This window comes from Colossoma macropomum, unplaced genomic scaffold, assembly GCF_904425465.1.
Source record: "Colossoma macropomum unplaced genomic scaffold, Colossoma_macropomum, whole genome shotgun sequence".
NCBI classification, from domain to species: domain Eukaryota; kingdom Metazoa; phylum Chordata; class Actinopteri; order Characiformes; family Serrasalmidae; genus Colossoma; species Colossoma macropomum.
In genome coordinates, this window is record NW_023494796.1 from 179,692 (window position 1) to 197,783 (window position 18,092).

The 18,092-nt window shown below is 39.9% G+C and overlaps 1 protein-coding gene across 1 annotated transcript; it reads left to right on the forward strand.

The window, feature by feature from the left end:
• Positions 1–1,773: 1,773 nt before the first annotated feature.
• On the forward strand, positions 1,774–17,387 carry asah1b (N-acylsphingosine amidohydrolase (acid ceramidase) 1b). Its single transcript, XM_036583542.1, is given in 15 exon segments — positions 1,774–1,890; positions 2,102–2,148; positions 2,357–2,447; positions 5,421–5,507; positions 7,432–7,510; positions 7,853–7,927; positions 8,038–8,083; positions 8,334–8,478; positions 10,332–10,386; positions 11,660–11,741; positions 12,544–12,675; positions 13,965–14,088; positions 16,354–16,410; positions 16,525–16,566; positions 16,568–17,387. Coding segments are annotated over 15 exon segments (1,179 nt in total). The 5' UTR covers positions 1,774–1,821; the 3' UTR covers positions 16,616–17,387.
• The last annotated feature ends 705 nt before the right edge of the window (positions 17,388–18,092 follow it).

Here is an 18,092-nt window from a genome sequence, read left to right on the forward strand (position 1 = left end):
TGGGAGTGGCATCTTGTAAACATGTGGTATGAATGTAAATATAATACCTACTTCCAACACTGTGAAATATGAACATATATAGTATATTATGTATATTTAATTATACATATTCCACAATGCTTCAGTATAGGTGGATATTATAATGCCATTGTAATGCTGCTATGAAGCCCATATCTACTAATTAACTGGCTGCATATTACAACTTTATTGAGCAGTAACTAGTGTCCATTAAAAATCCACTTTGACTTATATTTGCATTTGTATTTCAACAATGTCTAGAAACACCTCTGACTTCTCTGGGCTCGAGCTTTCACATCCAGAATGTTACCAGTGTAAAATTCAAGAGCCAGGGTCTGTCGTGGTCAGGGGGGATTAGTGGGTAACCTGCACATCTATGAAAGCACCATTAACACTGAAAGATAAATACACATTTTGGTGTCTTCAGTCTCCAAGTGACTGTTAAGTACTGTTAAAAGGAAAGGTGATCTCAGCTTTTCTGGAACGAGTTGTAGACATCATATTCAGAATGAACATGTATTATTATTGTCCAAAATAAAACATATCTCCAAAAACAAATTTAAAAAACAAAAATAGAAGAGATAGATTTTATTCCAAGTAATTTTGGAATGTTTCTGTTGGTCCTTTCATCATGAAAGTTTCACACAATGTAAAGAACAGCTGTTAACTTCAAATGATGCAGAAAAAAAAAATAGACATACTTTTTTGGACGTCAACATATTTGCACAAAATACAAAAAAGTTCAAGGTGAAACATCAAAATGTTAAAAAAAAACAACAACATGTTTTTGTGCTGTTTTCAGTTTAATCAAACAGAACTATGCAGAAAATGAAAATCCCCTTTTAATATAATTCAGTAAATACTGAATACTATTAAACACAAGGCACAAGGTTTCACTGACACTCACAACAGAACATAAATGGAGCAGCTTTATGTTTAATAAAAATATGTCGTGCCTGTTATTCTTAAACAGCAAACTAAAAATAAAATATTAAATTAACACAGTATTTAATGAACTAAGATTAACTTGCTTTGATTGGCTTTTAAAAGTACAGCTTTTTATTTTATCCATGATTTCTTCTAACGGGTGAATTACCTGAAACTTTTATTGTGTAACAGATATTAAAAATGAAAATTCTTGTAAAGTGAAACACATTTTAACAATAAATTCGAGTAAAACCAAAACGCTGAATGAAGCAGAATGCGCTTCTCCAAAGTGTCCACAGGGTGGCGCCAAAAACATATCAAAAGTAAAACGCTTTTAATTGGCCCTAACTTAACAAAACTTGTGAAAATAGTCGCTTCTGTCATTTAAGTTACGGCTTTAATAGAATATAAAGCAATTTAATAAAATCTAAAAACTCATTAAAAAATACTTACATTAAATCTAGTAATCAGAAATGATATATAAACAATACATAATTACGTAAAAAATCTGATTACATGATATTTATTTATTTATTAATTTATTTATTTTTATTTATTTATTGAACTGTTCGCGCGCGCCCTGTTGCTGCTCTCCCTCCGCTTTGAAATGAATGGTTTGATCCGCCGAGCTGTCACGAGAAACGTTGTTGTTTTTTTTTTTCCTTCCCGCCCGTTTTCCAGAAAAACCCGCCTCTTCTTCGCTGCGATTGGCTTATATTTTGTAGCGTCCTGCACTATGATTGGTTAGTTTTCCACGCCAACCAATCCTAGCGCAGAAGAGGCGGGACTTTTCGGAATACGGGTGGAAAACAAAACTTCCTTGTTTATGTCCGCGGACGAAGCGCAGCGCAGTTCAGTCCAGCCTGAACCGCGGCGATGCTGAGCGGAGCTCTGTGCGCGTTTCTCCTCACTTTCACCTCCGTGTCAGCGCAGTATGTGCCGCCGGTGAGTCTCCGCTGACACGTTTTGTGGGTTTTTAGGCTGAAAACGAGCGCATTTGTTGTTGAAATCCAGTGATAGTTTGAGACATTTAAAGGGCCAGTGTCCAAACAGTGCTTTAACATGTTAGTGATGGAATAAAGAGGCCTTAAAGATCAGTGTGGACACCAGACGTGCAACTGTGATCAATAACTGGACCTGTTTCTTCATTTCACAGTACACTGAGGACTGCCGGACAGGCATGTATCCACCCAGTGGACCAACGTATGTGTTTCTGGCTTCTTGTCTTTATAAAGGCTGGTGTAATAGAGCTTTGGGCCTGTTTTGTAACAGCAGTTTACTGAGGAGTTTTGTAATCTTCACTCCTTCTTCAAGCTTCTGAGGAAGTTCCTCCCAGCTTGCAGCTGCCTGGTGCATGACTAAGCATTCATGTCATCCTTTTGAGGTTGTGGAGTTAATCCTGTTTCTCCAGGTTTAAAGGCGCAGTCAGCTGGTACACGGTGGATCTGGATCTAGCCCCCAGCCAAAGGTGGAAGGAGGTTATTACAGACAAAAAGAATGACGTAAGTTCACCCTTGTACTGGGACACTTTGCTGTCATGTGACTGAGAAGAGTCACATGACAGTAAACAGGTAGTTCAGCTCTGTTTAGCCTGCCCTGCTGAAAAATCACAGAAGTTTCTGTTGGTGTCCAAAGGTTATAATGGTATTGTGTGGTTTCCTGATGAGCTAATATTACAGTACACCGATCAGGCATAACCTTGTTTCTGTGCTCATTGTCCATTTTATCAGCTCCACTTACTCTATAGGTGCACTTTGTAGTTCTACAGTTACAGACTGTAGTCCATCTGTTTCTCTGATACTTTGTTAGCCCCCTTTTACCCTGTTCTTCAGTGGTCAGGACCCTCATGGACCCTCACAGAGCAGGTACTATTTGGGTGGTGGATCATTCTCAGCACTGCAGTAACACTGACGTGGTGGTGGTATCTTAGTGTGTGTTGCGCTGGTCTGAGTGGATCAGGCACAGCAGTGCTGCTGAAGTTTTTAAACACCTCAGTGTCGCTGCTGGACTGAGAACCAAAAATATCCAGCCAACAGCGTCCTGTGGTCAGCCTCCTGTGACCACTGATGAAGGACTAGAGGATGACCAACACAAACTGTGCAGCAGCAGATGAGCTATCGTCTCTGACTTTACATCTACGAGGTGGACCGACAAGGTAGGAGTGTCTAATAGAGTGGACAGTGAGTGGACACAGTGTTTAAAAACTCCAACAGCACTGCTGTGTCTGATCCACTCGCACCAGCACAACACACTAACACACCACCACCACGTCAGTGTTACTGCAGTGCTGAGAATGATCCACCACCCAAAAAGTACCTGCTCTGTGAGGGTCCATGGGGGTCCTGACCACTGAAGAACAGGGTAAAAGGGGGCTGACAAAGTCTGCAGAGAAACAGATGGACTACAGTCTGTAACTGTAGAACTACAAAGTGCACCTATATAGTAAGTGGAGCTGATAAAATGGGACAATGAGCGTAGAAACAAGGAGGTGGTCATAATGTTATGCCTGATCAGTGTATAATATCAGAGTTCTGGAACTGATTCCAGATGCGTTTGATAGTTTCCTAATGGGATCTAGTGTGTCCCAGAGGAAACTGGTAGTCTCGAATGGAAGCCGTTAAGCCAGGCATGTCAAACTGGGGACCTTCTGGGTCAAAGTGCTGTGGAGATCATTGTTTACCCTCATTGACGCTCTGAATTCAGTTCATTAAGGCCGTGCTAATTAGCTGAAGAGCTGAATCAGGTGTGTTTAATGAGGCAGTGTGCTGAAGTCTGTAGTGTTTCGGCCTGCGAGGACTGGAGCCTGACACGTGCATTATGCCGATTCCCATTAGAAAGCAAAACTACCAGGTTTTGATCCTGATGGCTCTAATGGTCTTTCTTCAGCAGGGAGTAAACAGATACTTCTGTTTACTTCAAATGACTTCCCTGCTGAACAAAAGACAATTAGAACCATTAGGATTAAACCCGGATGGTTTTGCTTTCTAACTGGAATTGACTTGGTTACCTTCAGTCAAGAAAGTGGTTCTATATAGAACCATGAACACTCAAAGAATCATTTACATGATTTAAGGGTTATTTGCATTGTGAATGGGATTCCTCAGACTGATGGAAACTGTGCTGTAGAGGATTCTTTTTAGAACCTTTTTGAAAGGGGTTCTATATAGCACCAAAAATGGTTCCACTATTGTTACAGGCCAAATGACCCCTTTTTGGTACTATATTGAACCCTATTTGCTAAGAGTGTAGTAGTTACTATACTTAATGATTATCACAGATAAGCAGTAGTAATGACTAAGTATAATTATGATGGTTATATTAGAAAAAAAAACATGTCAGTTAATGTAAAAATATTTTATTCAAAGTCTTTTTCCTGCTGTGCAAATTTTACAACAATGCAAAGTGAAGCTGCAGCTTTCAATGCAATTATTAATTAGAATTTTCCAAATTTCCTGACGTAAAACAGTTTGATGTAGTTGGTGATCCCTGCGAAACTTTTGTCCAAGTAGATATTTTGCTGCTGTCAGAACAAAACCTCGTATCTCTAAAATGGTAACTTTGCAGGAGAAGGAAAAAACATGCTTTATTTTTAATGTAAGTCAATGGAACCAGAGTTTTTTCCAAGTCATTTTGGGCCGTTTCTTTTGGTCCATTCATCATGAAATTTACACACAATGTAAAGGACAACAGACACTTTCAAATTATGTCAGAAACTGAAAAATGACGAAAATGGAGATACGAGGTTTAGTTCAGGCAGCAGCGACTAAGGCCCGTTCAGCCTGAAGCCGTTCAGCCTCACCCACTCACACTGAAGTTATAAGGAGTGTCGCAGGCTGGACTGCTTTTTGAATGATGGGCAATACAGGGCAGCCAATCAGAACATCAGAGCAGAGCTCGTTTACATATGTCAGTATTAAAGGCACAGTAACTAAAACAGTCTGTCAGGTAGAAATAAATTGTGAGTGTTTTTGGAACATAAACTCACAAATTCATACGGAGAATGAGATACAAGAAAAATGTAGTGTACAGGCTTTTTACTGGATGGCTACACTCTTAAAAAGTATGGTCCTTCAAGCATTCTTCAGTACAGAAAATGGTTCTAGAAAGAACCGTGAACATTCAGAGAACACTTTGCATGATTAAAGCGTTCTTTGCATTGTGAAAGGGTTCCTCAGACTGATGGAGATTGTGTTACAGATGGTTCTTTATAGAACCTTTTTGAAAAGGGTTCCACTATTGTTACAAGTCAAAGAACCCTTTTGTTGGTACTATCTAGAAGCCTTTTTGCTAAGAGTTAGTAGATCCTACATTACAGGCCAAAAGAAACGATGGAATATTTTGGAAAAATCTGTTGTCAGATTGACTTAATCATAAAGTATTTTTGAAACTTTAAAGAAAATCAGTGCTAGGCTTCAAACTTTTACATACCCTGTACATAGAAGCACTTATGTGGATGTGGCTTTCTTTCTGTGTAGTTGGTGAACATGATCCAGGCCATCAAGGATCTAGCAAATGCCTTCGTCCCCAGCGGGCGGCTCGTTGATCTTGTGGACAGGGATTTGGTGAGTGCTTGCTAAAAATTTGCACCGTGGCTCATTTTAATTCAGGAAATGTAAGACGATGTAAGAAAATCCATATTGTAGGAATGCAGAGTCAACATGACGCTAGCAAGTACTGATTTAATCACCTTTTATGAGTGAAAATAATGGCTGTCAATTTAAAACCCAGTATAACAAAGTTGTGGGAGTGAATAGGGAACTTTTGTGCTTTGGGTTAGTCTTTATCTGGCTAATAACGTGTCTGGGTCAGCATCAAACCACATGTTGTCAATCATGGAATATCCACTAAAATATGGAATTTAATCCATTTGTGTTCTATTCTTTCACAATGACCTCAGAATAAAGTCGGTCACACCAGTGACTTCAGCTAAAAGTTTCATATGAAATCATGAGCTAAATGAGAAAATCTCTGATAACTGAAAGACACAGTGGACTCACCATGTGCTTTTCTTCATAGATCCTCAGAGAACAGGTAAAAGGAAGTCGAGTGATGTCATCAGTGTGATTTTAACTTCAAAATAAGAGGTTTTTTATTACGCAGTAACACCAGTGACACGACTCCTGGGGACTTTCATTATATATTTTATAATATTTATTTGGCATTTGTTTTCTTTATGTCATTTAAATCATATATTTCATAGTCATGTATAGATTATTGTAGTTAAAATTGCAGTTTTTTACCTGAAAATATGGCCTCAGCCTTCACACGTGACTGTAGGGACGAGCTCTTCTGTGGTGCTTGGAATTCTAAATAATTGACTTAAAGACCAATATTGCTAAATTGAGGCTCAAGAAGGTGAAACTGTTAAAATAACTTACTGTTTTATTTTGAAATATAAATAAAAAACTAACATGTTTTTGAAGTGTAATATATCTGTAAACGGTAGGGACACAAAAATGGACGTTTCTGTAGAATGACCCATCTCTTCTGTTGTTAGTTGATTGAAGACGTAGTACGCCAAAAAAAGAATTTACACCATTTCCTGCAGTGTTGCTCCAAATTTAGTCAATTAGCCAAGACGTGTTTCGTGTCTGATTTTTGCTCCTTTAGTTTCGCACTGAAGCTAGGAGGCTAATGTAGCGCACTGCATGGTTGTTTTCAAAGGCTACGTTGGACTACACTTGCAAAAGCTAGCGATAACTAACTGGCCGGCTAAAATAGCTAAACAAGCACATCTCTAAAAGTCCCAACAATGCTGACAAGCTACGTTCAGGAATGTTTAACTACTACTGTCAACTTGCAAACATGTTTAACTGAAGCTCGTAACTTGGAACTCCAGCTAGGAAAAAGCTAAGAAAATGGCTCCTGAACTGGGAATTCCTATTCGGCAAGTTGGGAAGGTGTTCTCAGCTCCAATGGTAGCACGACTGCTCGCACCGTTAGAAAGTAATAAAGAAGCACTTCTTTCCTTTTAAGTGAGATTTGCTTCAGATCAGTCAACATACAGACGCAGGAGTTGGTTAAAATGTAACATTAACCATAAAGTTCACTGATTTGAGTTCAATCACTCATATCAGTGACATTAGCTGGCTAGCGTGCTGCTAACAATACTTGCTTTTTCACTTTGTAGCTCAATAATTTAATATATCTATACACAGATTTAATACATACATATATATATATATGCAGATTTAATATATCTATACACATAAATATGTGTATTGGGGCACATTATAAGTGACCCTTATTAGTCCTGCATTGGGGAAATTTCACCTCCGCGTTTAACCCATCCGTACACCACATACACACTAGTGAACACACACACCAGGGGGCAGTGAGCACACTTGCCCGGAGTGGTGGGCAGCCCTATCTGCAGCGCCCCGGGAGCAGTTGGGGGTTAGATGCCTTGTTCAAGGGCACTTCAGTCATGTACTATATGCTATAAATAACTCTGTATTGATGCATTTTTGTGTGTTTGACCCCTAGCCCTTGATGATTGATACGCTCCCCTATCCTTTCAATGAGGAGATTAAAGGAATCGCAACAGCTTCCGGTGTTCCTTTAGGTAAGACATTAAACTAAATTACTCATTTATTTATAAATATTATGTTTAAAGCCTGTTTAAAGCTGCCAGGCAAGGTTGTTTTTTACAATAGAGCTACATTTTTCAAAAGCTCTGAAAACTGGAGATCATTTTCTGTCTTTTCAATATGTTTTACCTGAGTACACCATTTTCAAGGATGTTCAGTCGCACCTTTTTGTGACTGATGGGCTAAATAAAACGTTGTGTACCACAGCTGTCCATTCAGTTTCTTTAATGTACAATAACATGTACATCATGCATTCCTTCGTCTTCAGTAACTCTTCTGATTATCCTTCATATCTCTTTGTCTCTCTGTTTGAACAGGGGAGGTTGTGCTCTTCAACATTTTTTATGAAATTTTCACAGTGTGCACCTCACTAGTCGCAGAAGGTCCTGATGGTAAGCGAATAATCACCTCATCTACACCCAGGCGGTGTGTTTTTTCTTGGTATCCATCAGGGTGGTTTGTATTTAAATGTAATCTCTAAGACTTCAACTATTTATTGCAGGAAACCTCATCCATGCCAGAAACCTGGACTTTGGCCTTTTCATGGGGTAATTTCATTTGTCTCTGAACAAACCAGACTGGATGTCCTATATTCAGAATGATTATTCGCCAGATATGTCAGTTACTCTGTAATGAAAGCACTCCTTTCACAAACACATACAAATAGCAATTTGGAGTCTTTTCATTTCTCTTTAGTGTGTCTGTTTCTCTTTTTCAAACTGTAACTACTTGTACAAAAGCATGTAAACACAATAGGATGTTTGTATTAACACTTTATTGTGTGGTTTTTGTATTTAGCTGGGACTTGAAGAACCGATCGTGGGTGATCACGGAGAAGCTGAAGCCGCTTGTGGTGAACGTCGACTTCAGACGGAGCAACCGCACCGTCTTCAAATCCACCAACTTCGCCGGTTATGTTGGCATGCTGACCGGCATGAGGCCTGTAAGTTAAGAGTACATGTGGTACCTTATGTGATATACAGCTGGTTAAGGTGAGGGTAGGTGTTTATATGCGGGGCATATCCAGTGGGGGTCTTTTCAGTTGCAACAAAGCATTTACATCTTCATACGGTAACATTGTGATGGTGCCTAACACTGAAGCTGTGGAGGCAAATGCAGTGTGAGTTGAAGCTTCATTTTTGTCTGATATGTAAACATAATATTAGTACAGTTCTGTAAAATTACACTTTATATCATGATTATGATAAGTAATGCTAGCAACCACCCAGCAACACCCTAGCAACCACCTGGAATTCCTTAGCAACGACATAGTAACACCCTAGAAATAACTAGAGATACCACTGCAACCACCTAGCAACACTTGAGCAACTACCGGAGATACCATAGCAACCGCCTAGCAACACCTTAGCAGCTGCCAGAGATACCATAACAACCACCTAGCAACACCCTAGCAACCACCTAGCAACAGCTTAGCAACTGCCCGAGATACCATATGCCACCAAGCAACACCTTAGCAGCCACCAGAGATACCATAACAACCACCTAGCAACACCCTAGCAACCACCTAGCAACACCTTAGCAACTGCCCGAGATACCATATGCCACCAAGCAACACCTTAGCAGCCACCAGAGATACCCACAGCAACCAACTAGCAACATCCTAGCAAGCACCTTGGGTCCTATAGCAACCACATAGCAACACTTGAGCAACTACCAGAGAGACCATAGCAACCACCTAGCAACACCTTAGCAACTGCCAGAGATACCATAAAAACCACCTAGCAACACCCTAGCAACCACCTAGCAATACCTTAGCAACTGCCAGAGAGACCATATCTCACCTAGCAACACCTTAGCAACCACCAGAGATACCATAGCAACCAACTAGCAGCACCCTAGCAAGCACCTTGGGTCCCATAGCAACCACCTAGCAACACCTTAGCAACCACCAGAGATACCATAGCAACCACCTAGTAACACCTTAGCAACTGCCAGAGATACCATAAAAACCACCTAGCAACACCCTAGCAACCACCTAGCAACACCTTAGCAACTGCCAGAGATACCATATCCCACCTAGCAACACCTTAGCAAGCACCTTGGAACACCATAGCAACCACCTAGCAACACCTTAGCAACCATTTGGGTTACTTCAGCAACTACCTTAATAACAATCGTGCAAAACTATGGCAACCACCTGGAAACTGCTGAAACTGCACGTTTCTAGTTTTGTACTGTAAATCAAACTTATTGGAAAACAATGATTGTTCTAGACTTAAGAATTGTTGTCATATTTAGTAAACAATCAGGTAAAGTTAATATCGTTACAACTTTCTAAACATCCATCCATTTTGGCCTGACTGGAGCCAAATCTAGTCGAGGCTGAGGGTGGGATTCACTCTTTCCCAGCGGGGAGGGGGAAGAGTGGTGGGCTCGGCTAAATTCTTATGTGACCACAAAACGTCACCATTCAATTCATTCATGCAGAAGATTCTGAATCAAGGACCGTGTTTGTGTGATCAGTTAGCATGTGTTGGTAAAGTAGCCTGAATGTGTGCGTTGTTTGTGTGTGACTAATGCAGCGTTTCAGATGACTGCATTAGTGTAAATCTCAGGTCCTTCTTTTGTTTTGCAAGACTACAAGCTGCTTTCAGAAGACTGTGACTCTGACTTTCACTTCCTCAGTTTACTCCTAAAAGAGGAATCTGACACAGAGCTGCTGTTCAGTAATCACGTTATGTTGTCATAAGATTGCACTACAAACTTGTGATCTCTCTCTCTCTCTCTCTCTCTCTCTCTCTCTCTCTCTCTCTCTCTCTCTCTCTCTCACCGAAGCACGTGTTCACCCTCACAATGAACGAGCGGTTCAGTCTGAACGGAGGCTACATTGGTGAGTGCGCACTTCCCCACTCTCTCTCTCTCTTTTTAGTAGAGAGCTGTCAGTTTATCAGGCCCACCCTCCTTGTACTTCTACTTACTGGCCATTTAATCGAGAAAAAAACAGAAAATTACACAAAAGTCTCAACAACTAAATCAGGTTGTTCAGTGTTCAGTGAGTCTTTCTTCACCTTCATTACAGCTTCAGTTCTTTTCAGGAGACTCATTTTCAGTTCCTCAAAGAATCTGCAGACACACCTCCAAAGTTCAGTCTTAGAAGCTGGTTGATCATTTTCTGAAGTAATCAAACACATTCAGTGGTGTTGAGGTCTGGACTCTGGGGTGGTCAGTCCATTGTTCAGCTTCTTTGTTTGATTTGAAAGTATTAAATTTTGTTGTCTGGTTCTCAGTAAGAGCTTCTTGACTGCTAATCTGTCAACATCATTCATAAAATCATGTTCTTTAAAAAAAACGCAGTCTGATCTTAGATCAGCACTGCAATCAGATACCCAAGAGCAACACATCAATATGAGGTTAAGTAATTAATTAGATAGTAATTACACAGTTAATTGTATATAATTAATACTACTTACATATGATTATCACTGTATATCTGATGTTTTTGAATTGTTTCAATGTAAAAAGTGCCTAAAACAAAAATACAACAAATTCAAACAATCAAACTTCATCAATTTTAGTTCATAGAGGAATAGTGGATGTTATTTTTCAGGCTGCCAGCAGGTTCTGCTCTTTTTCAAGACATCATTATTATTAATGTGGAGTTGGTTAAATGCTGTATCACTTAATATTATTGTATTATTAGCATTACTGTAGACTGTTTTTGGATGTATTTTTTTGTTGTGTAACCGAGCTAAGGTTAGCAAGAAGGCCAGTTTATGTCGTCGTTTCCAACTTGCCTAGATTCGATTAGCTAAAACAACACAGTCCAGCATAGCGTTTTACACTGAAAGCCCAGCGTTATGTGGCAAATCTAAACAAAGCTTTCTAGAATGTCATTAGGTTGAATGGCATTTTTGAATGGGATGGGAAGCTGGTCCAGCCTCTCAAAGCTATGAAAGAGCACGGAGCCTGGATAGGTCAATTAACCAGCATTTATTTTGGTGTAAAAGACCTGGACTTGCACTCTTATTCAAAGAATAAGATGAATTCTAGCATGAATACTTAACATCTTAGCCTCATGTGAGAGTGCATAGTATGAGGATATTAGTTCTATCATGGGAAGCTTGTAAGCCAAAGCACTGGTTCATCATGTTGATGTATTGCAGGCATTCTGGAGTGGATCCTGGGGAAGAGAGATGGGATGTGGATGAGCTTCCTGACTCGCTCCGTCTTGGAAAACGCTACCAGGTAAGCCAGAAACATAGTCAGAAACATGGAGGATTTGCTAGCTGAGCCTATTTAATAAATGCACCACAAACTTGCTAGTTACCTACCCTGATCTATAAGCTGACTGATACACTGTATGGCCAAAAGTATATGAACACCTCTCCTAATTACTGAGTTCAGGTGTTTCAGCCACATTTCTGCCCTGCTAGGTCTGCCCTAGTCAACTGTAAGTGCTGTCCTTGTGAAATGGAAGCATCTAGGACAGGGGTGCACAACTCCAGTCCTGGAGGGCCAGTGTCCAGCACAGTTTCCCTACTCAAACACACCCACTTAACCTGGCAATTACCAGATAAGTGTAATCAGGTGTGTTGGAGCAGGTAAATCACCAAACTGTGCCGGACACCGGCCCTCTAGGACTGGAGTTGTGCACCCCTGATCTAGGAGCAACAAGGAGCTCAGCCACGAAGCGGTAGATCATTCAAACTTACAGTGCGGGACCACTGAGTTACTTGTGAGCCAGCCCTTCTCCTCCAATAAACAGTGCCAGACCTCACAAATGCTCTTTTGACTGAATGAGCCCACTAAATTCCCACAGACACACTCCAAAAGCCTTTCCCAGTAGAGTGGAGACTGTTATACTTATTAATAGTTAAGGTGGCTTATAGAGGTGAGCTGGTCAGGTGTCCACACACTTTTGCCCACATGTTCCTAACATATTCCCCCATTGTAAAAATGAACAACTGTAACCAACAGTTATGAACATGAGCACCTGGCTGTGGCCAACATTGATGATTTTGCTAACAAACGCTTGCTTTTTTGGTAGCTATGCAGAAGCTAAAAAGCTTCTATCAGACACGAAGCTGCTGGCTCCTGCTTACTTCATCCTGGGAGGAAACCAGACAGGCGAGGCATGCATCATCACCAGATCCAGAACTCACAACATCTATCCTTTAGAGTGAGTACATGTACATAACCACCGAATAATTCAGCGACGTATAACAAATTTTACCATTTGTCTGAAAGGCATGACACCTGTAACACCAGAAGCCAGAGGGATGACTACCTCTTAAAGATGCTTGGTCTACCTGGGTGCCTCCTTAAAACTTTGCTTTGTGTAACTGGCTGATTAGAATGCTTCCACCTTCTCAACCTAGAGAAAGTAGTTCAGCATATGACGTTACACCCACTTGGACAGCTGAGTGAAGCATATACATTTGTGGGTAGGCAGCACAATCACTTTCATGTGCATTATTTCCAGGAATCCTGATATGAATGTAGCTAAGTAAATGTTTTTGTTAATTTTGTCCCAAAAATGATCATTTTTTGGTGAACATTGGCTGAAAAATGAAAGCAAACTGAAGAGCCTAGCTAGGTAGTATACTAGTTTGCGAGTGCATGTTAGACTCGTAGGCCATGCACTACCTGCATGTAGGGTGTGTATTACTTCTGTGGAACCAAACATCTCATTGGCATTTCCTTCTGAGAACTTAGCGATGGCCCCTTCAACTCATTTAAACCTGCTGTTAGAGAAGTAATGGTGCAACCATGTTTATGTTGGTCAGAGGGAAACATATCCTTGGGTAGAATCTGAGCTTTGTGTGCTACCATGTTTTCTATCACTATATAAAAGATGACCAAGGCTTTCTTTAGTGTTGTGTGAGCTCATTCAGATCACAGTTCAGATCTGTAAGTACTTATTAAGTTTATCAGAGTAACAATAAAACACAACTGTATGTGACTTATATGCTGTTTAAGTGTTTGTATGTTAAAAAGGTAAAAATTGTGTGTAAAATTTTTCACACAAATAAAAATTGAACTTTTGGCCTTCGAGTTACATATAAAATGATAACAATAGAGCTGAGAACATTATTAATGGAGAAGAGCAGATTAAACAGCAGAAATAAGCACTTTTTTTTGGTTCAGTCTTAAAGGGTTAATAATGCATCGTCTAAAGATGTCTGTTTTTTTTTTTTACTATTCTATGCTATGCACACGTGAAACAATATGCTCCTGTTGAGTTTCCCATTCATACGGGAATCAATGTTATTATATTTGATTTAAAAATGGAACAGGTCTTGTTTTCTGGACCATTTTTGATAATTACACATATTTTGCACTTGCTTTGGCTGCCCAGTGGCCACCACATGTGTGCAGTCCTTGAATCACCACTGCCAACTCATCTGCTGTTGAACAGAACTGAATAGAAAACATGAATAAAAATCTGTGTGTGTGTTTCTTTTTCAGTATTGATCTAAAGCAGGGCAGGTGGTATGTGCTGGAGACTAATTATGACCACTGGAAGAAGCCTCTGTTCCTGGATGACCGCAGAACTCCTGCCATGAAATGCATGAATCGGATCACACAGGCTGTGAGAACCTTTTTCTTTTCAAAATTCAAAAACTTTGCTTTATTCTGTCAGCGCTGTTGCAAATAAACCATGAGTATCTAGATTAGATTTCACCCTGCTCCCGCCCGCTCCCACAGAAAATTGGAATCCTTTGTCCCTCTCCCGCCCGCTCAGTTCCGTTTCAAGGCGAACTGACATCCAATATCTGACACAGTCTACTCACAAGTCCATTATCCTCTGCTGAAATAACACGGCAGTCGTGGTCATCAGGCTCACTGTGAAGTAACTTCACCAAACGCCATTTATTCCCAGTAAACACAAAGCAGGAATTAAACCACAGAACGGTTATTTTTGTTACTTTGCTGGGCAGCTGTGGCCGTCGCACTGAATGCTCTGCAGTCTTTGTAAGCATATATATATTATATATATAATATTATTATATTATATACATGATTTAGTGATTGTTCTACTTTATTTAGGCTATTCAAAGGCTATTTATTTCTCGTCATGTGTGCTTTGTCCTGCTCCCGCCTGCAGTTGGCTGGTTTCCTGCCTGCTGCCACGCACAACACTAAAAATTAGTCCCGCGCCGCAAGATATTGTGCCAGTTCCCACAAGTCCAGCAAGAATCCGTGGAAATGCAGACCTCTAATCTAGATCTTAGAGGTGTTTTTTTGTGGAGGAATGATTATGAAAATTAAGCATTTTTAAGTGGATTTTTTTCTTTTACTGCAAGACATATCAAATGTGGGATGATATATGAGTGCAATGCTAATTAGTGTACATAAGCCTCTGTTACTTGTTAGCTACATTAGCCTCATAGCTCCAGTGCGAAACTAAAGAAGTAAACTTCGGATACCAAATATATCTTGGCCGAGGAGAAATTTGTGCAAATTAGGTTTTTGGCAAATGATTTGCTTTAAGGATTTTTGCAGTAGTTATGTGAAGAAAAATCCCCATGCATTCCTATTAGAAAAGAAAGTGTATAAATATGTGTATAAATACAAAATGCTGCAAGTAATTCAAGAAGAAAATGCCCTGTATTAGCGCTAACAAGATTATCATGAATGGGGCTGGAGTGGGTTATATTATCCATACTTCACATTAGATACCAAAAGCCACAATATACAGCACAAAACAAGAACTATACTGCACAGCGCAGTACAATAGCTCTTAATCTCACTCCTGTGGACTCCACGCTCTGCTAATGTTTGTGTTTCTCTTATCAGACAGCTAATCAGGTAATTACCCAGTCCTGTATGAACTGGTTCACGTGTCATAGCAGGAAAACCACAAAGAGCAGAGCATGGCGTCACCAGGACTAGTAGGCCTATATACTTCAGTTTTAATAGCATTGTGCCTCACAGTAGCTGCATGGAAATGACATCTAAATCTTTAAATGTCCAAATCTATCGCAAATATATGAGCCTTTTCAGTGTTTTAATCACGATAACTTAAGGCAACAAACACCAACCGGCCGCTTCATTAAAACTACCTCCTTGTTTCTACACGAATTGTCCATTTTATCAGCTCCACTGACCATATAGGAGCACTTTGTAGTTCTACAGTTACAGACTGTAGTCCAGTTTCTCTGCATACTTTATTACCCTGTTCTTCAGTGGTCAGGACCCCCATGGACCCTCATGGGGGATCATTCTCAGCACTGCAGTAACACTGACGTGGTGGTGGTGTGTTAGTGTGTGTTGTGCTGGTCTGAGTGGATCAGACACAGCAGTGCTGCTGGAGTTTTTAAACACCTCAGTGTCGCTGCTGGACTGAGAATAGTCCACCAACCAAAAACATCCAGCCAACAGCGTCCTGTGGGCAGCGTCCTATGACCACTGATGAAGGACTAGAGGATGACCAACACAAACTGTGCAGCAGCAGATGAGCTATCGTCTCTGACTTCACATCTACAAGGTGGACTGACAAGGTAGGAGTGTCTAATAGAGTGGACAGTGAGTGGACACAGTGTTTAAGAACTCCAGCAGCACTGCTGTGTCTGATCCACTCACACCAGCACAACACACACTAACACACCACCACCACGTCAGTGTTACTGCAGTGCTGAGAATCATTCAACCGCCCAAATAGTACCTGCTCTGTGAGGGTCCATGGGGGTCCTGACCACTGAAGAACAGGGTAATAGAGTATGCAGAGAAACTGGACTACAGTCTGTAACTGTAGAACTACAAAGTGCTCCTATATGGTCAGTGGAGCTGATACAATGGACAGTGAGTGGCTGGAAGGTGCTCTGTAATAAGATGGCATGTATTTCTCTTACAGAATATCTCTTGGAAGACCGTCTATGATGTCCTGTCCACCAAGCCAGTCCTGAATAAAGTAGGTGTTACTTTTTCCAATTGTTTGTCAGATATATAATATAAAAAACAGCGATATTTCTCAATAATTGCACTCACTCCTCTTTCTATCTCTCTTTTTTCCCCCCAACTACAGTTAACCACATACACTACACTCATGGACGTTTCCGAGGGGCAAGCTGGAGTCTTTTATCCGCGACTGTCCCAACCCCTGCATGCCCTGGTAGCTGGACACTCTTGAACATCTCTCCAGAACATTCCTCCATACGTGCTTATCTGAGACAAAAAAGCCTCACCACACATCGTTTTACAGTAGAGCAAGCATTCATTTTAAATATATAACCTTTTAACAATAAATAATAATAATGAACTTTGCTTACATAGCACTTTGCAAAAACAACTTTTCAAAAATAAATGAGAGAAAACAAACACTAAAAAATAAAGGAGATAAATATATTGCCTAAATAAGTAAATTACAAAAAAGACAAGGTCAGTTAGACATCAAAAGTTTACAAAGGGCTCTACAAGAGGATTAAAGCAGAAAAATATGAAGTGATAAATAAAGAGAAATAAAAAATTAAAAACAAAAAAAGACAGTAAAGTAAAAGTCTTAGACTGAGCCTAATTAAACCTAATTAAACACAATATTAAATTAGTGCATTTTTAATACTAAAGTTACTGCTATGCTATAAAGCACTGGTCTAATCATTGATCAAATCTCAGCAAATATTTCATAAACATTTCTTCAACATTAACAACAGGATGCCTGTCTGCAGCTGTGCTGCAGGTCTCTATAGTTACTGCTTTATTATTGTTCTTAATTTTATTCAAGGAAAGAAAAGCAGTTAGTTCTGGGGAAGTTGTATAGGCGTGTTTCAAATTCAAATGTAACTTGTTTTGTACTTAAAATACTGAATGTACACTGGATTATGATTAAAATATATTTTAATGTCATTCATTTTTGTCGGGATTAACATAAACAGACATCACTTCTTTGTATTGTGGCTCTTAAGGCTTGTTTTTAATGTGTTTAAAAGCCATATTATAGTTTAGGCCTGTAGCTCCAGTCCGGTAGTCACAGGGTCCTGCACTTCCATCATCAGCAGCTCAGTGGATATACATTTGTCGTTTTTGGACTGTGGAGCAAAGAAGGGAATTGTTTTACCCAACGGTTGTCATGACGAAGAGAGCTAATTTGTCCAGGTAAATTCATTTTCTAGGTCAGTTACTTTTTTATCTAGCCGATTTAGCCAAACTTTGCCAGCTGGCAGAAAGGACAATGTTGAGTGTAACAAGTCAGCACTAGATCTCTACACAGTGAACTATAGAAGTCATGAAATAAGCAAGTCAGCACTAGATCTCTACATACTGAACTATATAAGTCATGAAAAAGCAAGTCAGCACTAGATCTCTACATAGTGAACTATACTGGTCAGTAAATAATTAATCAAATGGCTCATTATAGGTCTAATAGAATGACATTTATTAGGCTGCACAACGTAACATCTACTGCACTATTTGGGGTGTAGAAAGCAGATATTTGTGGTTTAGGTACACACTTAAAATTGATGGTTCTTCAAGGGTTCTTTAGTAAAGTTCATGGTTCTTTATAGAACCATGAACTCTCAAAGAACCCTTGTATGATTAACCTTTTTTTTGCATGGTGAAATCGTTCTTCAAATTGATGGAGAATGTGCGGAAGAT